The sequence below is a fragment of the Eubalaena glacialis genome, chromosome 18 (assembly GCF_028564815.1).
Source record: "Eubalaena glacialis isolate mEubGla1 chromosome 18, mEubGla1.1.hap2.+ XY, whole genome shotgun sequence".
NCBI lineage: Eukaryota > Metazoa > Chordata > Mammalia > Artiodactyla > Balaenidae > Eubalaena > Eubalaena glacialis.
Window position 1 is genome coordinate 54097471 of NC_083733.1, and position 24571 is coordinate 54122041.

Below are 24571 nucleotides of genomic sequence, written 5' to 3' on the forward strand. Positions count from 1 at the left end.
TCATTCATTTACTGATTTTCTAATGTGTGTGAGGTACTCTGTCTGCTAGGTACTGAAGAGATTAAAAAACAAACAAGCAGGAATTCCCTGGTGGTCCAGTGGTTAGGACGCCACGCTTCCACTGAAGGGGGCACGGGTTCGATCCCTGGTCGGGGAACTAAGATCCCTTAAGCCGCATGGTACAGCCAAAAATGAAAAAAAAAAAAAACAACAAAAAATGAATAAGCAATTTCAGAGTTTATAGCTTAATAGGGATACTATATATAACTCCTAAAATGTAGAAGCACCATAAGTGAGGTTAAAATAGGGAGCCCAGCAGAAAGTGAGGGCTAAAGAGGTAGAAGAGGAGTTGATCCACATAGATGTCATAGAGAGAAATTTGAGCATGCATGTCATTGACTTTAATGGAAAAAAGGCTCTGTGCCTCCACTGAGAGCTTAGTGCTAGCAAAGATAAATTTAAAAAAAAAAGGAAAAACCAGGACAGCACATTCCTTAATTCAGTATATGTTTTTTTTTTTTAATTTTTATTTTATATTGAAGAACAGTTGATTAACAATGTTGTGTTAGTTTCAGGTGTACAACAAAGTGATTCATTTATACATATACATGTATCTATTCTTTTTCAAATTCTTTTCCCATTTAGGTTATTACAGAATATTGAGCAGAGTTCCCTGTGCTATACAGTAGGTCCTTGTTGGTTACCTGTTTTAAATATAGCAGTGTGTACATGTCATTCCCAAACTCCCAGTTTATCCCTCCCCCCCACCCTTCCCCCTGGTAATCATAAGTTCATTCTCTAAGTCTGTGAGTCTGTTTCTGTTTTGTAAATAAGTTCATTTGTATTATTTTTTTTTTAATTCCACGTATAAGTGATAGCATATGATATTTGTCTTTCTCTGTCTGACTTCACTTAGTATGATAATCTTCAGGTCCATCCATATTGCTGCAAATGGCATTATTTCATTCTTTTTAATGGCTGAGTAATATGCCATTGTATATATGTACCACATCTTCTTTATCCATTCATCTGTCGATAGATCAGTATATGTTTATTGAATACCTGTTGCATGCCCAGCACTACAGTCAACACTGAGGTTACAGCCGTGAACAGAATGTGCAGACTCTCTATTTCCAGAGTTTACCCTCTGGTGCATGGAGAGATACACAAATAAATGAATATATAATGTATAATGGTAAGCGCTGAAAAGAAAAACAAAGTGGAGAAAGGGGATGGGGGGGTGCTATTTTATGTGATATGGTACAAGAAACTTTTTCTAATAAGATGACATTGGGACAGAGACCTGAAGAAGTATAGCTGTAAATCATTGTATGTGATTACTGGGAGGAAGAACATTCCAGAGAGAGGAAGCCAAACATTCAAGGGCCCGAGGCAGGTATGCATTGGCTCTGTGTGAGGAGCAGCCAGGAGGCCAGTGCTTCATCTATCCCAGTTGTTATTATTAAAGTATTTTCAAATCCAAGACTTCATGTCATTTCACCCTTGTATAACCTCAATATGTAATTCTAAAAAATATGGAAATTTTCTCCCTTATATAACTTTAATGCTTTATCATCCCTAATAACTTTTACACTGATTTCTTGGTACACTGGATTGTTTTAGTGTCATTCTACTGAGTACTAGTGAGAGTGAACATTTTCACCTTAATGGTGCTACTGTTTTTAACTTGTTTGCTACTGTATTTTACACTTTTTATCTATTACTGTCCTAATTTTTTTCAGTCAATTTTTATGGACTTTATGAAATAAAAACATTATATACCCATTTCCACAGGGTGCTTTTTACTTTTTAAATTTTAATTTGGATTTGCATCTTTAAGTGTATGCTTTAATGTGTCTGTAGTCAGCTCTTTTGTGGTTATTACAATTTCTAATTTTAGAAAATTAACTGACTTCTACAAACTTCATAGATATTTTGTTCTTTTTAAAACATTTTTCTACTATTTTCAATAGCATTTAAATCCATTTTAAAGTTCTTTTACAATAAGCTGTAAATTGAGAGTCCAAATCAATCCCCCCTCCCGTGCCCCCATACCTTATTTTAGCACCATTTACTGAACAGCTGCTTATATCATCATTGTTTTATCTGCCTGTTCAGTTATAAGTTCTGATTTATGTTAGTTTGTATTTCAGGGCCTCTTTTTCTATTTCTTTTATCCATCTATCCACTTGTACTTGCAGAGATAGACAGGCCCAGGAGACAGTTTAATATATTTTAATTCTTTTTATTGGAAATTATCTCAAGTACAGAAAAGTAACAAACTATTGGTAGATATTCAAACAGTTATAGAATGAATTCTCATGGAACCATCACCCAGGTCAAGAACTACAACACTATCAGCACAGATCTCTCTTTGTCCATAGTATCTTTGTGTCCCTTTATACTTTTACCACCTAAGAGAGCCACCCAGTTTTTTATAGTCAGAGTTGATTCATTCGATTTTATGAATATACCACAGTTTATTTTTCAGTTCTACTTTTCATAGGCAGTTAGGTTGTTTCCAGTTTTTGACAGTTATAAATCACTACTATGAACATTTTCTATGTTATTTGAATAGGATAGAAATGAATGGATCATAAGACATATCTTTAGCTGTCCATTTTTCAACTTTTCTTTAATGCGTATACTAGTTTACAATCCCACCAGCAGTATATAGGAGCTCCCATTGTTGCACATGCTTCCTAATGTATGGTATTGTCAAACTTAGATTTTTACCAATTGCTGAGCATATAGTGATACTTCAGTGTGGTTTTATTTTTATTTATTTATTTATGTTGGGTCTTCGTTTCTGTGTGAGGGCTTTCTCCAGTTGCGGCAAGCGGGGGCCACTCTTCATCGCGGTGCGCGGGCCTCTCACTATCGCGGCCTCTTGTTGCGGAGCGCAGGCTCCAGACGCGCAGGCTCAGTAATTGTAGCCCACGGGCCCAGCCGCTCCGCGGCATGTGGGATCTTCCCAGACCAGGGCTCGAACCCGTGTCGCCTGCACTGGCAGGCAGACTCTCAACCACCGCACCACCAGGGAAGCCCCTTCAGTGTGGTTTTAATTTGCATTTCCCTTTTTACTGATGAGCTTGAACACATTTTCATATCATTATTCGTCTTTTGAAATTCTTTAGTCAATTGCCTGTTCGTCTTTTTTACCTGTTTTTCTGTTGTATTGCCTGTATTTTTCTTAATGATGTGTAAGAGTTCTTTATATATTTTGCTTATGAGTATATTCCATGTTCTAAAAATTGCTGATATCTTCTTCCACTCTGAATTGTCCTTTAGCTCTCTTTACGGTTTCTTTTTGTGAACAGAAGTTCTTAATTTTGGTAAAATTTATCAATCTTTCCTTTTGTGCTTCACACTTATTAGGACTTATGTAAGAAATTCTTCCTTGGCCTATTTTTGAATCTTATATAAACAGATCATGCTATCTGTACTTTTTGTCCTGTTTAAGAAACCTTTGCTTACCATAAGACCATAAAGATATTCTCCAATGTTTTCTTCTCAATGTATGATTGTTGTTCCTTTATAAACTTTTCTTCTAAGGGGCTAAATTTTTACTGTAATATTCAGGTGTGGTTACCTTTATTCCGCCATATTTTGCTTCTGGTTGTATTTTTAAATCTGAGGAGTTATATCTTTTTCTTGTGATAGGAAATCCTTGGCAGTCATCTCTTCAAACATTACCTTGCTACCATGTCCTCTTTTCTCTCTTAAGCTCCTATTAAACAGACATTAGAACATCTGGATCACCTCCAATGGCTTAAACTCTTCATCTCTTTTTCCATTTATACTGCCTTTACGTAGAGTTCCTTGCCTCGATTTGTATTGATTCACTAATATATTCTTCAGTTATGTATGACCTTTTGGCTCTTCAGCTTATCCACTAAGTTTTTTTTTTTTTTAATTAGTATAGTTATTTATAAAATATAGTACATGCACAATAGGATATATATAACAATTAACATAAAATTATAAGATAATATATAAATCTCTAGATTTGCATATACAAGAGATTTACTAGGAAATACACCTAGGAATATAATTGCTGGGTCTTGGCATACATGTTTTTTCCCCCCACCTTTAAAGAGTGATTTTTATTAAACTTTTAAAAATTTGCTTTAAAAAATCAGTTAACCTGTTGGATCCTGATATCTCCAGATAGTCACTTCAAGTCTCCATTCCACTTAGCTTGTATAGACATATAGCCAAAAAAGAGGGTAAAGGCTTCTGGGGCTTTGTCTGAGAATTTAGTGGACATTAAAACACACCAGACAGGCTGTGTGGCCCAGTTGACTTTAAATAGGCATACTTTCTTATTCAGCTTTACCAGGTAATACCAAACTGTTTTCCAAGTGTCTGTATCACCATCTTTCCCTGTAATTGATATTGTAAGATTTTTTTCATTTTTTAACAATCTGATTGGTGAGTATAAAATCTCATTTTGGGGCTTCCCTGGTGGCACAGTGGTTAAGAATCTGCCTGCCGCAGCCGCATAGCACAGGGAGATCAGCTCGGTGCTCTGTGACCACCTAGAGGGGTGGGATAGGGAGGGTGGGAGGGAGACGCAAGAGGGAGGGGATATGGGGATATGTGTATATGTAGAGCTGATTCACTTTGTTATACAGCAGAAACTAACACACCATTGTAAAGCAATTATACTCCAATAAAGATGTAAGACAAAAAGCATCCGCCTGCTGGGACTTCCCTGGTAGCACAGTGGTTAAGAATCCGCCTGCCAATGCAGGGGACACGGGTTCGATCCCTGGTCTGGGAAGATCCCACATGCCGCGGAGCAACTAAGCCCATGTGCCACAACTACTGAGCCTGTGTGCCACAACTGCTGAAGCCTGCACACCTAGAGCCCATGCTCCGCAACAAGAGAAGCCACCACAATGAGAAGCCCGTGCACAGCAATGAAGGCACAACGCAGCCATAAATAAATAAATAGAATAGAATAGAATAGAATCTGCCTGCCAATGCAGGGGACATGGGTTCGAGCCCTGGTCCGGGAACATCCCACGTGCTGCAGAGCAACTAAGACCGTGCACCACAACTACTGAGCCTGTGCTCTAGAGCCCACGTGCCACAACTACTAAGGCCCACGCGCCTAGAGCACATGCTCCGCAACAAGAAAAGCCACCGCAATGAGAAGCCCGTGCACCGCAATGAAGAGTGGTCCCCGCTTGCCGCACACAGCAATGAAGACCCAATGCAGCCAAAAAAAAAGTCTTATTTCATTGTTTTAAATTGAGTTTTCCTGGTTACTGTTGAAGATGATTATCTTTCCACATGTTTGGCCAATAGTGTCTCTTCTGTGTAATGCCATTTTTTTTTTTTAAACTGCTATCCCTCCCTTCTCTTAATTGCAGTAGCTGCAATGCAGCTGTGCTCCACTTCATCTGATTTGATAATCTGCACTTTTTTTTTTAAGATTTATTTATTATTTATTTTTGGCTGTGTCGGGTCTTAGGTGCGGCACACCGGATCCTCGTTGAGGCATTCAGGATCCTCCACTGTGGTGCACAGACTCCTCACTGTGGCACACATGCCTTTCTCCAGTTGTGGTGTGCAGGCCCTCTCCTCTCTAGTTGTGGCATGCAGGCTCCAGGGCGCATGGGCTCTGCAGTTGTGGCACACGAGCTCAGCATTTGTGGCGCGTGAGCTCAGCAGTTGTGGCGTGTGGGCCCAGCTGCCCCGTGGCATGTGGGGTCCCAGTTCCCCAACCAGGGGTCAAACCCACATCCCCCGCACTGTAAGATGGATTCTCTATGACTGGACCACCACAGAAGTCCCTATAATGCCATTTTGATCATTTTTTTATTAGACTATTTGTCTTTTTCCTAAAATTTATAGGAATTCCTTATATATTTTCTAGGTACTAATTTTTGGTCAGTAGCATGTTTTATAGACATCTTTTCCTGTTGTAGCTTATTTATTCATTTTCTTTATGATCTTTTGATGAACAGTAATTCTTTGTGTTATTATGGTTACATTATATATTTAATAGTTAAATTATATATAATTATATAATTTTATATAATTATACATAATTATAATTATATAAGTTTATTAAAAAAATTCTACTTTTTTCCTTCATAGGCTTCACACCTTTGGGGTCATAAGAAACCTTTTCCTAGCCCCATTTTCTCCTGTTTTTTCTTCCAAGAATGTTTATGTTTTTACTTTCTTATTAAAGCCCTGTTAATGTAACTGGAGTTGATTTTCACAAATGGTATGAGATCAGTTATAATTTTTTCCCCATAGAGAAAACAAATTATTTTTGCCCCACTGAATGAAGAGTCCATTTGTTTTCCACTGATCCACAGTCACATATTAAAACTCCATGTATACATAGGTCACTCTTATTCCATTGGCCTTTTTATCTATACCTGTCCTAATTACTCTTGCTTTTATCAAAAGTCCTGATCTCTGATGGGACAGGTCCCTCCACCTTTTTCTTCAGAAGTATTTGGTTATACTTGTCTTTTTGGTCTTTCACTTAAATTTTAAAATTACATTAAGTAAAATTTCATATATGTTGTTTTTTTGTCAACATCCATTCATGATAAAAACTCTGAACAAAGGGGGAACATATCTCAACATACTAAAGGCCGTTTGTGACAAGCCCACAGCTAACATCATACTCAGTGGTAAAAAATTGAAAGCTTTTCCTTTAAGATCAGGAACGAGACACGGATCCCCACTCTCACCACTTTTATTCAACATAGTACTGGAAGTCTAAGCCAGAGCAACTACGGAAGAAAAAGATATATAAGTCATCCAAATCAGAAAGGAAGAAGTAAAACTGTCACTATTTGCAGATAACATGATATTATATATAGAAAATCCCAAAGACTCCACTAAAAAAAAAATGTTAGAATTATTTATTTATTTTTATTGAAGTATAGTTGATTTACAATGTGTTAATTTCTGCTGTACAGCAAAGTGGTTCAGTTATACATATATACATTTTTTTAAAGCACTATTCTTAATGTTTTCTTTTTTTTAATATTTTATTTATTTATTTTGTTTGGCTGCGTTGGGTCTTCATTGCTGTGCGCGGGCTTTCTCTAATTGCGGGGAGTGGGAGTTACTCTTCATTGCGGTGTGCGGGCTTCTCATTGCAGTGGCTTCTCTTGTTGCGGAGCACAGGCTCTAGGCACGTGGGCTTCAGTAGTTGTGGCACGCGGGCTCAGCAGTTGTGGCTCACGGGCTCTAGAGCGCAGGCTCAGTAGTTGTGGCTCACGGGCTTAGTTGCTCCACGGCACGTGGGATCTTCCCGGACCAGGGCTCGAACCCGTGTCCCCTGCATTGGCAGGTAGCTTCTTAACCACTGTGCAACCAGGGAAGTCCTATATATACATTTTTTTACTACTCTTTTCCATTATGGTTTATCATAGGATATTGAATATAGTTCTCTGTGCTATACAGCAGGACCTTGTTGTTTATCCATTCCATATATAATAGCTTACATCTGCTAACCCCAACCTCCCACTCCATCCCTTCCCAAATCCTCTCCCCCTTGGCAACCACAAGTCTGTTCTCTATGTCCGTGAGTGTGTTTCTGTTTCATAGATAGGTTTATTTGTGTCATATTTTAGATTCCACATATGAGTGATATCATGTGGTATTTGTCTTTCCTTTTCTGATTTCGCTTAGTATGATAATCTCTAGTTGCACCTATGTTGCTGCAAATGGCATTATTTCATTCTTTTTTATGGCTGAGTAGTATTCCATTGTATATATTTACCACATCTTCTTTATCCATTCCTCTGTCGATGGAAATTTAGATTGTTTCCATGTCTTGGCTGTTGTGAATAGTGCTGCTGTGAACACAGAGGTGCATGTATCATTTTGGATTAGAGTTTTGTCTAATCCAAATGCTCAGGAGCGGGATTGCTGGATCATATGGTAATTCTGTTTTTAGAAAAACTGTTAGAATTAATAAATGAATTCAGTAAAGTTGCAGGATACGAAATCCACATACAAAAATCAGTTGCATGTCTATAGACTAGTAATGAACACTCAGAAAGAGAAATTAAAAAAAAAATCTCATTTACAAGTGCATCAAAAAAAAAAAGAATAAAATACCTAGAAATAAATTTAACTAAGGAGGTGAAAAGACCTGTACATTGAAAACTATAAGACACTGATAAAAGAAGTTGAAGAAGTCACAAATAAATGGAAAGCTATTCCATTTTCATGGATTGGAAGAATTAATATTGTTAAAATGTTCATACAACCCAAAGTAGTCTACAGATTCAGTGCATTCCCTATCAAAATTCCAAGGCATCTTTCAGAGAAATAGAACAAACAATTCTAAAATTTGTATGAAACCTACAAAAGACCCTAAATTGTCAAAGTAATCTTGAGAAAGAAGAACAAAGCTGGAGGCATCACGCCTCTTGATTTCAAACTAGATTACAAAGCTGTAGTAAAAATAGTATGGTATTGGCATAAAAACAAACACATAGATCAATGGAACAAAAGAGAGCCAAGAAATAAACCCACAGATATATGGTCAGTTAAAATGAAAAAGCCAAGAATATACAATGGGAAAAGGACAGTCTCTTCAATAAGTGGTGTTGGAAATACTGGACCACTGTCTGACACCTTACACAAAAATCAACTCAGTATGGATTAAAGACTTGAATACAAGACCTGAAACCATAAAACTCCTAGAAGAAAACACAGAGGGTAAGCTCCTTGACATTAGTCTTGTATTTTTTTGGATATGACACCAAAGCAAAGGCAACAAAAGCAAAAATTAACAAATGGAATGACATCCAACTAAAAATCTGCACAGAAAAGGAAACCATAAGTGAAAAAGGCAGCCTACTGAATGAGAGAAAATATTTGCAAATCATATATCTAATAAGGAGTTAATATCCGTTTTATATATACACACACACACACACACACACACAGAACCCATACAACTCAATAGCAAAAAAAAATACAATTTAAAGAAAATATAAAAAGAAACAAATGGAAATTTTAGAACTGAAAAATACAATGGCCAAAAATTTTTAAACTCACTGGATAGGCTCAATAGGAGAATGGAGAGAACAGAGGGAAATTAGTGAACTAGAAGGTAGATCAAGAGAAATTAGCCAATATGAATAACAGAAAAAAGATTGAAAACTTAAAAAGAGTGACTCAGGGACATGTGGGACAACAACAAAGGTTTCATATTTATGTCACTGAAGTCCCAAAAGGACCATAGTAAATGAAAGAACCATAGAAAAATAATGTGTTACTTGTAGGGAAACAAAGATTTGAATGACTAGATTTATCTTCATAAACCATGGAGGTCAGCAAAAAGTGGAACAATATTTTATTTGCTAAAGGACTGTCAACCCAGAATTCCATAGCCTGCAAAAACTCTTCAGAAATGAAAGTAAAATTTAAAAAGACAATATTGCAAATGTACATGGCAACTGAAACTGGCCTGAGCATCCATGTGGGGCTAGGAAATAGTGGGGACAGTGGGTAATGAGAGAGAGTCTGTACCCTGTCTCAAAGGAGTAAGCACTTGTTAAGTCTAGGAGACAGCTGTCATGAGAATACAGGCCTAGTGCTGCCGCATAATCTGGTCCTTCAAGGAAAGGCAGAAATCCAGATTTCTGTATTAAATCTCCTGATATGTCAACACTGGTAACTAATTCAAAACTTTAGAGAACTATTGGGGCAACACCAAACACAAACATGTGAATAGGATACAACTTGATTCATTGGGTTTCTACTTATATAGAGTTATCTTTTTCTTTGAACCTCAGAAATTCTACCAAGGTATATCTAGTTAAAACTCTTTCCTTGGGACTTGCCTGGTGGCACAGTGGTTAAGACTCTGCGCTCCCAATGCAGGGGGCCCAGGTTCGATCCCTGGTCCAGGAACTAGATCCCACATGCATGCCGCAACTAAGAGTTCGCATGCTACAAATGAGGAGCTGGCGAGCCACAATTAAGGAGCCCATGAGCAGCAACTAAGGAGCCCACGTGTCACAACTAAGAAGCTGGTGAGCTGCAACTAAGGTGCCCACGAGCCGCAACTAAGGAGTCTGCCTGCCGCAACTAAGACCCGACACATCCAAATAAATAAATAAATAAATTTAAAAGAACAAAAACAAAAAGTCTTTCCTCATAAATTCTGCTCAGCACAGAAAGGAACCATCTGATTACTAAGAGTTTTCTTTGACTCTGGGAATTTGTCTTATTGTTGGTTTTGCATCGTCACCGTATTCTCCTTCTGGAACTCATATTTTACATTTATTTTATTTCCTATATAATTTTCCTTCCCCATGACCCTGTCATATTTTTTGGGGGGTGGGGGTCACCATTTCTATCTTTTCTCTTCTGAGAATTTTTTTTCAAGAGTTAATTCTAGTTATAGTGATGATTCACTTTTCACTGTGGAATTTGAAGATTTAGCTTCATATCCTCTTTCCTCATCCTCCATATATACTGTATATATATATATATATAATCCTCCATATATACTATATCACAATTTTAATTAAATTGTTCAGTTCACTCACTGACTATGTAAATGTTTTTTGTTGCTGAGCTCTGTAGTCACATTTCACTCCTTGTACAACTTTTCTTTACCATGGAGTTAAACCTTGTCTTAATTGAGAGTTTGCTTAGTTTTCTGTTTATCTGTCACTAATCTCTTTTCAGACACATCAGGTAACTGTGGGGTATTGTTTTGTTGTTTTTGTTTTTGTATACTAGCCTGGTGTGTCCTTTATTTTTTTTGTTTTTAATTTTTATTGGAGTATAACGGCTTTACAATGTTGTATTTCTATTGTACAGGAAAGTGAATCAGTTATACATATATCTGCTCTTTTATTTTTTTAATTTTTTAAATTTTTTTAAAGATTTTTTTTTCACGTGGACCATTTTTAACACCTTTATTGAATTTGTTACAGTGTTGCTTCTGTTTTGTTTTGGTTTTTTGGCCCTGAGGCATGTGGGATCTTAGCTTCCCTATAGAACCTGCACCCCCTCCATTGGAAGGCAGAGTCTTAACCACTGGACTGCCAGGGAAGTCCCCTATCCACTCTTTTTTAGATTTCTTTCCCATTTAGGTCACCACAGAGCACTGAGTAGAGTTCCCTGTGCTATACAGTATGTTCTCACTAGTTGTCTGTTTTATATATAGTAGTGAATATATGTCAGTCCAAATCTCCCAATTCATCCTGCCCCCCTTTCCCCCCTTGGTAACAATAAGTTTGTTTTTTACATCTGTGACTCTGTGCTTTGCAAATAAGTTCATCTGTACCATTTTTCTAGATTCCACCTATAAGTGATATTATACGATATTTGTCTTTCTCTTTCTGACTTACTTTACTCTATATGACAATCTCTAGGTCCATCCATGTCACTGCAAATGGCATTATTTTGTTTCTTTTTATGGCGGAGTAATATTCCATTGTATATATGTACCACATCTCCTTTATCCATTCCTCTGTTGATGGATATTTAGGTTGCTGCCATGTCCTGGCTATTGTACATAGTGCTGCAATGAACATTGGGTGCATGCATCCTTTTGAATTATGGTTTTCTCCAGATATATGCCCAGGAGTGGGATTGCTGGGTCATATGGCAGCTCTATTTTTAGTTTTTTAAGGGACCTCCATACTGTTCTCCATAGTGGCTGTACCAATTTACATTCCCACCAACAGTGTAGGGGGGTTCCTTTTTCTCCACACCGTCTCCAGCATTTACTGTTTGTAGATTTTTTGATGATGGCCATTCTGACCAGTGTGAGGTGATACCTCATTATAGTTTTGATTTGCATTTCTCTAATAATTAGTGATACTGAGCGTCTTTTCATGTGTTTTTTGCCCATCTGTATGTCGTCTTTGGAGAAATGTCTATTTAGATCTTCCACCCATTTTTTGATTGGGTTGTTTGTTTTTTTGATATTGAGCTGTATGAGCTGTTTGCGTATTTTGGAGATTAATCCCTTGTCAGTTGCTTCATTTGTAAATATTTTCTCCAGTTCTGTGGTTTGTTTTTTAACTGAGATATCCCTCCTCTAACCCTCTGTTCTTCCTCCCCAGGTGTGATTGTAACATAGCTTTATTTTAGAATTTTCCTTTATTATCATCCAGTGGATTCCCTTAGGATCATCCCTTTGATTCCCTTAACTCCTCCCCTTTGAATTCATTTTGATTCTCTTCTGTATTTGCATGCCTTGGATACTTTTGTATACCTAGACTGTTGGATCTCTTGCCTTCCTCTTTCTTGATTTGTTTTCTTATTATTCTGAAGCACATCTTTCAAAAGCAACCAAGGGAAGGATGCAAAAGAAGTAAATAGTATATTTTGTGAATCCTTTCATGAATAAAAATGTTTTCATTTCACTCTCATAATTTGATTGATAATTTGACTGGAGATGTCATTTTAGGTTGAAAAACTGACTTCAACTTTTTAAAGGCATTGCTCCAAGGATTTCTAAAATCTTCTATTATCTAGTATTGTGGAGAAGTCCAAAACCCATTCAGGTTCTTAATTCTTTTAAGTGACCTGTTTAATCTCTTTGGAAGATTTTAGCATTTGTTATTTATTTATGATGTTCTAATATTTCGTGTTGAGGTATCATGATGTTGATTTTATTCTTTCTTGTACCAGGGCACTCACTTATTCCAGAAACTAAAAATCTCTGAAATTTTCTTCTGTTATTTTGTTGATCATTTGTTCCACATTGTTTTCTCTTTTTCTCTGTTCTCTCTGTTTCAAATGTTCATTGATCATTTTTTATGTCCAGTGCTTGGCACCATGTCTGACACATAGTAAGAGCTCATTAAATTTTTTGAATGATTGAACACTTGTAATTCAGATCTTAAATTTTCTGTGCTATCTCTAGAATTTCTTTTTCTTTTTTTTAAATTGAAGTATAGTTGATTTACAGTGTTGTGTTAGTTTCTGGTGTACAGTGAAGTGATTCAGTTATACATGTATATATACATATTATTTTTTCATATAGTTCTCTGTGCTATACAGTAGGACCTTGTTGTTTATCTATTTTATATATAGTAGTTTGTATCTGCTCTTTTTTTTTTTTTCTAGTTTCCATCTCTCTTTTTATGTTGTACTTTCTGTGACGTTTTATTAAGTTCTCATCTTTGTATTTTTATTTAAAAAAATTTTTTCAGTATTTCTTTTTCTGACATCATTCTCTTATGGAATTGCTATATAATATTGTTTTTAGAAGCATTCTTTTCTTTTTTTTTTTTTAGAAGCATTCTTCTTTTGAATTTTGGGGTTTTTTCCTCCATTGTCTCTCCTGTTTCTCTCTGTGTATTTTAAGCTCTTATGTTTTTTTTGTTTTTGTTTTTTATTTATTTATTTATTTATTTTTGGCTGTGTTGGGTCTTTGTTGCTGCGCGCTTTTTCTAGTTGTGGCGAGCGGGGGCTACTCTTCGTTGTGGTGCACAGGCTTCTCATTGCGGTGGCTTCTCTTGTTGCCGAGCACGCTCTAGGCACGTGGGCTTCAGTAGATGTGGCACGCGGGCTCAGTAGTGTGGCTCGCGGGCTCTAGGCATGCAGGCTCAGTAGTTTTGGCTCATGGGTTTAGTTGCTCCGTGGCATGGGAGATCTTTCCGGACCAGGGCTCGAACATGTGTCCCCTGCATTGGCAGGCAGATTCTTAACCACTGCGCCACCAGGGAAGTCCCTTAAGCTCTTATATTTAATGTTTTCCTGAAATAGCTAGTGACTCAAAGCTATTTGCTCATATAAAACTGTGGCATTAAAAAGCTGATTTGAGCTTATTTGTGACAGGATTTGTAGATTTATTGGTGGTAGTCACTGTAGAGTGATCTGCCTAGAACAGTTCATTGGCTGACACCACCTATCAGGTCTTTTCTCTTGGGCTGATTTTCTCCAGAATGGGTTCCTCTACTTTCTTTCTGGAATTAATAATATAAGCATGGCTGCCCGATTCTTGAGAGCTTTTGGGTATAGTGGACTGTGGAATCAGCCTGCTATGTGGAGTAGGTTTGAGAATCTGCAGTCTGTCTGTTTCTTACAGATTTTCAGTTAATTAGCCTTTTTGCAACCCTTATGCACCCTAGTTTCAAGGGTATCTGGTGATTGCATTCTTGAAAATATCTGGTATTCTACAATAAGACTAATCTGTGACTTAGGTTTCAAGGCTCAAGGTTAATACATCATTTATTACTATTCCATCTATTCTCTAGTTTCCAAATTTTTGTTGATGCCCATTTTTTTCCCCACTCTCATTGTCCTCATGGAGTTTCTTCTTTTGTTGAATCTCATTACTGTCTTTAGTGGCACTTCATGAAAGAGCAGTAATAAATGCGTATATCCAACGTACCATATTTGCAAAAAGTGTGTCCTTTTTTTTTTTAATTAATTAATTTTGTTGGCCGCATTGGGTCTTCGTTGCTGTGTGCAGTCTTTCTCTAGTTGCAGCGAGCAGGGACTGCTCTTCGTTGTGGTGTGCGGGCTTTTCATTGCAGTGGCTTCTGTTGTTGCAGAGCACAGGCTCTAGATGCACGGGCTTCAGTAGTTGTGGCACGCGAGCTCAGTAGTTGTGGCTCACGGGCTCTAGAGCGCAGGCTCAGTAGTTGTGGCACATGGGCTTAGTTGCTCTGCGGCATGTGGGATCTTCCCGGACCAGGGGTTGAACCTGTGTCCCCTGCATTGGCAGGTGGATTCTTAACCACTGCGCCACCAGGGAAGTCCCTGTCCTTTTTCCCTAGAGGAAATTTTTAGACATTTTTCATTAAGGAGTATATATTTAAATACTTTCTAATTGAGTCAGTCAGTAAATATTTGTTGATCTTCCAATATGTACCAGGTACCATGCTCAGAGTTGGATACACATTGATGAAGACAATAGACATTTTCCTTGCCTTCACAGAACTTAAGACCTATTGAAGGAAAAGATAGTAAATAAACCTAAATAAGTATGTAATTACAAATTATGAAAATCCTGTTAAGGAAGAGAACAGAGTGCTAAAAATATAATTACAAGGAGGGTGTAATTTGGTCATAGGATCAGAGAAGACCTCAAAAAGTATGACCTTTATGTAGAGATTTGGAAAATAAGTAATAGTTACCAAGGCCAAGAGTAAAAGAAAATACCTTCTATACATAAGGAAAAGTACCTAGAAAGGTCTAAACAGGGACTAATAGTTAGGAGCATTTGAAGAACTATAAAATAGGACCAATGTGGATGGAGCTTAGAAACCAAAATGGAGCATAGTGTGAGATTTGGTTGAAAGGTAGGCAGGAACCAGATCATTCAGAGTTTTGTAGACCACATTCAGGAGTTTGGCTTTTATTGTAAGAGCAATATCGTATAGGAAACCACCAAAGGATTTTAAGCAGAGCATTGGCAGGCTAATGCCATTCTAGTGACATGGATTCAAGACTACAAACCTCAAGTGGAGAAACTAGGTTGGAGGCTATTCCAGTATTCCGAGGGAGAGATATTTCATATTAGGTATTATCTTGAATATAAAGGGAAGAGTGTCAGGATATATTTAGGAGCAATATTAAACAGTATTTGCTAAATAATTATATGAGAGGAAGATGAATAAGATGGTACTAGAATGATCTTCACTTTTTTGGCTTGAGGTTTTTCCTCTGGGTCCATAGTGTGGTCTTCAAAACACTTCACTTGCCTAACATCCCTATTTTTATATGGAAATTCTTCCATAATATTATCTCCCAAATACTAAATAATTATTTAATACCAAGTATTTTTTCATGTAGTATTCGCAGTCCTCACAATGACTATAAGAGTTAGTTATCATTCCTATCATAGAGACAGACAGTTGGGGGCTCAGAAAGATGAACTAATTTGCCCAAGAAAACAAAGCTTGTAATTAACTGAGTTTGAGTTCAAAACTCATACAACTGAATCTTGTACCTCTGATCTTTCAATAGCAATACACTGCCTCCCATTATATTCTTTTCACTTCTCTTTGAACCTACAAATGCCCTTCCTGTCAGTTGGTCATGACTACTACAGTGCTGTGCACTTGTTAAGTCCTCTCCTCTTTTTTCCTAAGTTCAGAATCACAGAATTCCAAGGCATAGTATTTTCATCAAACCCCAAGCATATACCATATCGAGCCACAGAAAATCCTCCCTATATAACACTCATGCTAGGTTCATTCAGCACCTGACTTTTCTTAAGGTACTCTCCCATCTGGATTGCCACCTTCTGTTTCCCTGTCATTGGTTGAAGAGAACCTAAGCCTCTAGTTACTTAATCTAGAATTTTCAGCAATGGTGGAAATGTCTGATGTTTGTGATTTCCAGTATGGTAGACACTAGCTATATTTGGCTATTTCTAACACTAGAAATGTGGATATTGCCATTGAGGAACTGAATTTGAATTTTTATTTAATCTTAATTATGTTAAATTCAAATAGACATATATGCTAGTAGCTACTGTAATGGACAACACAGATCTAACCAGGGCCTGGCAAACTTTTCAACAGGCCAGATAGTAAATATTTTAGGCTTGCAGTCAATGTGGTCTCTGTTGCAGCTGTAGCTCAAAAACAGCCATAGACAATACATAAATGAATAAATGTGGCTGTGTTCCAATAAAACTTTACTTATAAAAATTATTGCAGGGCTGCAGTACATAGTTTGCCAACCCCTGGACATTCTCCCTTAGACATATTCATTTAATCCTGACAACCACCCTATTAAGTGGTATGATCATTCCCCTTATTTTACAGTTCATGCTGTGTGCTGCTGTTATATGTGTGTTTGCATATGCTGTGAGATTTTGTGTGTGTGTATGTATGATTAGAGCCATCCTGTAACAAGGGAGTCTAAGGCATCTGTATATTTAGCAAGCTCCCGTAAGTAATTCTGATTTATAGCAACGTTTAGAAACCAGTGGCTTACTTACTGTCCTCACCTTACTATGTCATCTCTCTTCACTCTTCTTTTCTTGTCCATTTTTTAAAATTTCAGTTTAATTCTCCTATTTTAATTGAAGTTTTATTTCTCCCAAACAAGAAAAATGTGAGTGATTGCTTTCATATTTTCTTTCAGTCCTGGAGTCAAGATGTGAGACCAAGAAATTATTTCTGAAGAAGGAAATTTATGAAATAGAGTCAGCCCAGTGGGAGATAATGGAAAGACTTACAAGACATGACCTTCAGTGCTCTAGTTTCAGAGATGATTGGGAATGTAATGGCCAGTTTGAGAAACAACATGGCTCTCAGGAGGGACATTTCAGTCAACTGATATTCACCCGTGAAGGCATGCCCACTTTTAGTCAACATCCATCCTTTACATTACAGCAAATCATTAGTAATAAAGAGAAATACTGTGCAACTAAGGAATATAGGAAAACCTTTAGACATGACTCACAGCTTACCACCCATCAGATAATTCATACTGTTGAGAAACCCTATGAATGTAAGGAATGTGGAAAGGCCTTTAGACATCCCTCAAGACTCAGTCATCATCAGAAAATTCATACTGGCAAGAAACCCTTTGAATGTAAGGAATGTGGAAAAACCTTTATTTGTGGCTCAGACCTTACTCGACATCACCGAATTCACACTGGTGAGAAACCCTATGAATGTAAGGAATGTGGAAAGGCCTTTAGTAGTGGCTCCAACTTCACTCGACATCAGAGAATTCACACTGGTGAAAAGCCCTATGAATGTAAAGAATGTGGGAAGGCCTTTAGTAGTGGCTCAAACTTTACTCAGCATCAGAGAATTCATACAGGGGAAAAACCCTATGAATGTAAGGAATGTGGCAATGCCTTTAGTCAGAGTTCACAACTTATTAAACATCAGAGAATCCACACAGGTGAGAAACCCTATGAATGTAAGGAATGTGAAAAGGCTTTTCGTTCTGGTTCAGACCTTACTCGGCATCAGAGAATTCATACTGGTGAGAAGCCCTATGAATGTAAGATATGTGGGAAAGCCTATTCTCAGAGTTCACAACTTATTAGTCATCATAGAATTCATACTAGTGAGAAACCCTATGAATATAGGGAATGTGGGAAGACCTTTAATTATGACTCACAGCTGATTCAACATCAAAATTTGTACTGGTGATAAAACATAGAATATATGCAATGTGTGCAAATGCTTTTATTTACAGCTCAAAACTATTAACATCAACTATTTAACAAAAGAGAATTTATCTCTATATTAATCCCTCTAAATAGAATAAGGTAGAAACATCTTATTTGCTGACTACAGCTTGTTCAGCCCAAGAAAAATCATGTAGGAGAAACACCCTATGAGTAGAATACGTTTTGGAAGCCATTTAATAAAAGCCCCTATTTCCCTTGCCATCAGGTAATTCAGTCTAGTAAATACTCAGAATGACAACAGCACTTCTGGCACCTTTCTAATCTTATCTTAAACATCAGAGAATACATGCTGAAATGTAATCCTGTGATTTTCATTTTATTTTCCCCCCAATTTGTCTATAGTTGTAATATTCTTAATCTTTTAATCCATTTAAATTTATATAACTGTAAAGTCCATCTGTGTATATCATGGTTTGTAAAATATCTTTATTTTTAAGATACCTTTAATACCCAAGAGCAGTGACCTCTTTATTTTTGAAGATAGCTTATTCCTTTTGCTCTTTACAAAATTTAGACTTTCTTGTTGTAAAAACGTTCATGTAATGACTTACCACTCAGTAAATAGAGATCCTTTACTATCTTCATGGTGTTTTCCTTGTGTTGCTATAATATCATTTCGTCAAATCCCTATTGATAGACATTGTAGTTTCCTCCAGCATTTTTGCCATTATACACAGTGCCCTGACGGGCATTCTCCCTAGGTATATCTTTGTGTCATGTCTTTTATTTTAATTGCAGAAATAATGCCTCAACATATATTTTCCTTATAATAGGTTTAAACATTACAAGTAAGGCCTTTGACCACTATCCTTGTACCCATATCCCTCCCTGTTTAGTATTTGTCCTTCCTGAGCATTTTTCTATGTTTTTATACATATATGTTTTGGTAGAAATTATAAAATGGGGATAATTATAATACCTACCTCATAATTTTGTGTGAGGATCAAATAAAGAGACACAAAGTGCTTAGAATTGTGCCTGTCATATAATAAATAGATACCCACAGAATGTTGGTCATTGTTAATTGTATTCACCGTTGTCATTATTAGTATTATTTGTTGAAAAGCAACTGTTTCTACAGACCTTACTCAACATCAGACAGGATAGATAATTGAAGAAAGACCCATTGAGGGTAATGAATTAAGAAATTTTCCATTATCACTTACTTCCTATGGAACATGAAGTAATCCTGGGTGTTGGTGGGGAAAGTAATGTGTGTAATGCGTAGGAAACGCTGTATTCAGACTGGTATCCTTTTCACTACATCATATAATACCTAATATAAAGACAGACGATAATATAGACAAAACATTGGTGACACTGATGAAAAAATATGAAAAGACAAACAGCATTATGTTTGAAAATGAATATGCATATGTACATAAAGAGAAACCTTATAGTGACTGATTTTAAATGTTATACTGAATACAGTACTTCCAATACATTTGAAAACCTAAACAAAATTATTTTTTAGGAAAATAAAAATTACAGTGTTGACTCAAAGAGAATTAGAACTCTTGGGAGACTCATAAACACAGGTAAAAGGGGAAATTTAGCGTGAGATATAGTAGCTATTACTAATGAAGCATCAAACCCAATTTCTTTTCAGGCAGAACTCTTTTTTAAAAAAATTGGGGTATAACTGATACCAACATTATATTAGTTTCAGGTGCACAACATAATAATCTGATGTTTGTATACATTGGAAAATGACCAGCATAATAAGTCTAGTTAACATCCACCACCATGCATACTTACAGAATGTTTTTTCTTGTGATGAGAACAGGCAAGACTTTATCAAGTATTCAAGGAACTATTTGTTATATAGAAGTAGACATCTCATAACATACTCTAACATAATCCTGATGTTAGATATGGATTAGGAGAACACAAACAGGAAGCTTTTTCAGGGTCATCCATGAAGATATATACAAGCATACTAAAGAAAATAGCAAACTGTAAGTATCTATTAAGTGAACAGAAATGAACCTGCATTGGGACAGTAACTGAAGAGGATCCCCAGTGCCCAGTTCCAGCTAATGAGTGCTATGAGAAAATGCAGGCCTTGTTTTGCCAGCTGTTCTGACTTTTGGGGAAAATCCAGAAATCTACATTTTTTTCAGTGTGTGATAGCCCTTGATTTTTTAAATGGCAGCTAGGGTTTTGTTTGGTTTTTTTTAAACATGGTATGGACCAAAGATATATTGACGCTGCAAGTAGCAAGTGACCCATAGCTTACTTTTGTTCTGGACACTAGAGCAGTGAGTGTGCAAAAGGCTCACAGGAGGAGTTTTTAATAGTGCAAATCCCTTAGCCCCAAGGAAACTTAAGGGCGGCAGGGGAATAGTGAAATACAAGATAATTTACCTGGAATTTATTAGATGTGAAAAGTATTTTCAGAGATAAAGTAGCTAAGCTCCAAATATAGTTTTTTTTTAAGGACTTGATCCAGTCCCGTATTTTCTACATGCAGTTTTTTATTCTCAGCATCATGTCATTTAAAAACTAGGGTATATTTTATATGTTGTAATCCCATTCTTGAGCTATACAACTATACACACACAACTGAAAATAAGAATAAAGAGTTAACCTATTGAGAAAAATAAATAGCCAGACCATCACTCTAGCAGCAAATATGTCACTGGAATTATGCATTCTGTTTTAGACCAAGGGTCAGCAAACTTTCTGTAAAGGGCCGGAAAATAAATATTTTACCCTCTGTATGTCATACTATTTCTGTTGCAACTACTCACCTCTGCCATTATAGTGTGGAAGCCTACTAAAGTTTCTTAAGAAATCCTGAAGTTTAAAAAAAAATGTGTCCCACAGCTTAGCTTTGTTTAGGTTTAGGTTAGTGTTTGAGATGGGCCTTTACTGTGCCTCAATTTTCATGCTCAGCAAGCAGCTTCCTACACTGAATGGTACCATTCTGTGGAAGGAAAATCCATATATCCAAAGTTACTATAGATCTGTCCTTCTATGCCCCACTCTCTTTCTTCTTAGATCCCATATTAGAGGACTTTAAAAAACAAAACAAAACATTGAGCTACTTTATTTTTTACGAGGCATGAAGAAGTAAAATATTTAATAATCAATTTGAGATAAGTAGAGTGAGCAACATATCTGCAGATGGAAGAATTAGTAAAGACGAGGCTGTTTTGTTCTAATATTTTGCATTACACTAAAATGAGAACTAAGTGAAATTTTTTATTCTTTTGTCATTTTAAAGTCATTTATTGAGTTCCTCATCTAAAATTACACAAGTAATGCATTTGCACTCGAACCAATGAAACAATGCCAGTAAAAAGAAAAAAACAGTATCTCTGCTCCTCTCCATTCCTCACTCCCGTCCCCTCTGTCCATTTCCTTCTGAGTAATGTCTAAACCTCGTGTATCTCCCCCATATATTTCTTCATGCTTAAACAGTAACACAAATAAATTATTTTAGTATTTTTTACCCCGAAAAATGGATGATACTTTATACATTTCTCTGTAATTTGCTCTTTTACATTCAACAGTACATTTTGGATTTTCTTTCAAGTCAGTAAATGATGATTGAACTTAGTTGTTTTAATGGTTACAGTATATTCCACAGTATGCTTGTACCAATACCTACTCAACTACAGTATTTCCCCAGTTGTGATATTTCATATTATCTCCTCTTCTTTGCCATTTAAAATTAGTGCTGCAATAAACATTCATATATTATATTCTTGCCTATTTATTTTATTTCTATAAAATAGGTTTCCCAAAACATTTCCAATGTTTTCCATGTTTCTTAGAAAAGTATTGCTTATAGAAAATTTCAGAGGACAGGAGGATAAAGGGAAAAAGTTACAGTTTTTCATATATGTGTTTATGTGGGTATGTACACACACAGATTTAACACTTAATCCATTTGGACTGATTATTATATATGGTGTGATATAGTATGTTGGCTTGTTCTCATCCAGAAATAAAGCCAATTATGCCAGAAACAATTATTAAACTATTGAACTATTAAACTATTCATCTTCTACTGAATTAAAATACTATCTATCATATATTAAATGCTCATATCCTCAGACCTATTTGCCAGCAATCTTTGATTTATACTTTTCAGTAACTTATTACTTGTAAGTAAAAATACATATATTATAATTACATAGTTTTTATTTGAAAATAAAGACAAATGTTTCTTCATAAGAATTAAAAAATTTTTTTATCCAGTTCCAGTAAAGATCCTCATTGGGATTATATTTTGAATTATTAAGTTTAAATACAGAGTATCCCAAATGAATGCATGATTGACACTGGATATTCATTAATATATATGTATGTCTTGAAATTTCTTTGAGAACTCTTCATCCTCCTTACTCTCTAATATCTTTATAATGTACATAAAATATAATATATATAGTCCTTAAGGTATGCTAGTAATAGCTGAAAGTTTAACATATTTTATTAGGGTATTGACTATAAAGTGATAGATTCTTTTGATCTTTTATAATGTGCAGATAAAAGATATACCCATCTCACAGTATTACACCTATTTTATTTTCTTGTCTTATTTCATGTTGTAGACCTGATGACAGTGGATTTTAAGCAGGACTTCTTCTTTTTTACCAGATTTTCCCCATTTTTACAGACTGAAGAGTTGGATTTTGAGGATAATTTCTGCTTCCTGTTTTCATCCCTACTCTTGTTTGTGTGTCATAAGAGAAATGATTTATTACCTTGGTGAAATGTATTAAAACACATAAATTACCTCCCTTTATTTGACCCTGAATTTCTCATGTTTCCTGGGGCAGGCTATGATTCTCTATGCTGACTCTGCAGACCCATTCCTCTGCTGGTATATGTCCCAATATCTAGAGTTTGAATGAAGTATTAGGTTGTGCATTTTAACTCCAGGTTCAAGCTGCCTCTTTCAATAAAGCATTACCAAAAAAATGTTCTATTTCTCAATCAGTCCAGAAATCAGGATGAGAGAGTTATAGTTAATTATCACCCACAAAAAATTTTTCTATAGCCAGTTTTGTTTTATTTCTAATTTTAATGGAAATACATCAGTTACAGTCAATATGTTCTACATTTTATTAATTTGAGTGGATAAAGAATTCATTCAAATGGTTTTGAGTTGCTCATGGAAAATCTTAATGTGCTGAAGAACAAAGATACAGAACCAGAAACAATGCTCCAAATGATGACACAGAGCTTGTGTGGTGAGATCACCACTGCTGCTGCTGTACACAGAATCCCTAGCTTACACTACTGACACCATGGGTGCTGGGCTCTGGATGTTCCTGCTACTGCCACCTGTGTACCTGGGGTTACCCATCACCCAGATGGAATTTCCACAGTCCTTGTTCCTTTGTACCATCAGCTTGCTGTTTGGAGAGGAGTGTGTTTGAGTGCTGAAGCCTAGGTTCCATCCCTGTGCATTAGCTGCTGTGGAGACAGATACATTTTCAGATTAGTAAGGATCAGCCTCTGCTGCTTTATATATATATATATATATATATATAAAGTTATTTATTTATTTATTTATTTTTGGCTGCGTTGGGTCTTTGTTGCTGTGCACGGGCTTTCTCTAGTTGCGGCAAGCGGGGTCTACTCTTTGTTGTGGTGCGCGGGCTTCTCCTTGCAGTGGCTTCTCTTGTGGCAGAGCACGGACTCTAGGTGTGCGGGCTTCAGTAGTTGTGGAACGTGGGCTCCAGTAGTTGTGGTTCGTGGGCTCTAGAGCACAGGCTCAGTAGTTGTGGCGCACGGGCTTAGTTGCTCCGTGGCATGTGGGATCTTCCCGGACCAGGGCTTGAACCCATGTCCCCTGCATTGGTAGGTGGATTCTTAACCACTGCACCACCAGGGAAGCCTCCAGCCTCTGCTTCTTAAAGACGGATGTTTCCCATCATAGCAAGGGTACACATGAACTGGGCAGCCAAACGAATGGCCAGTGTTTATAAGATGGCATCCCATTAATCATACATAATTCTTCCCACAGCTGAAAATGAAAACCTCACTTAAAATAATATAGCCATTCCCCCACTCAACTGAAAATGTGCTGGGTAATGTCTATACCTCTTCTATATCTGTCAGGATCCTTTGTAGACATTTTGTAAATTTTGTCTTAAGTGGTAACAACCTACATATAAGAAAAAGAGTAAAAAAATGTAATCATAATATATAGGTATATATAAATTAGGTAGATGCTCCAGTCTTCTTCTCTGCAAATGACAGTTGTGACACACTCCCTTTTAATTTAGTAGATTGGGGAGTTTTTATAGGTAAAGTGACCTAAACCTTGATGAAAAAGGATCTGAATCCTTGTTGGTTATTATAGTTTTCTATTAACTTTTACTACTGGAAATGATTTAGAAGTAGGAGTTGACCCAGGGGAATCTTTGTGTTCTATCCATGTTCCATTTGGAAATTTCAAACCTATCTTTCCCTTGAGAG

At 36.5% G+C, this 24571-nt stretch overlaps 1 protein-coding gene across 1 annotated transcript in view; it reads left to right on the top strand.

The window, feature by feature from the left end:
* LOC133078924 (zinc finger protein 566) overlaps window positions 1–18092 on the top strand; it is a 32004-nt gene extending 13912 nt beyond the window's left edge. The window contains exon 5 of the mRNA XM_061174145.1: window positions 17068–18092. Within this exon, the coding sequence (XP_061030128.1) occupies window positions 17068–18092 (1025 nt within the window). The remainder of the gene's footprint in view (window positions 1–17067) is intronic.
* Window positions 18093–24571: the final 6479 nt, after the last annotated feature.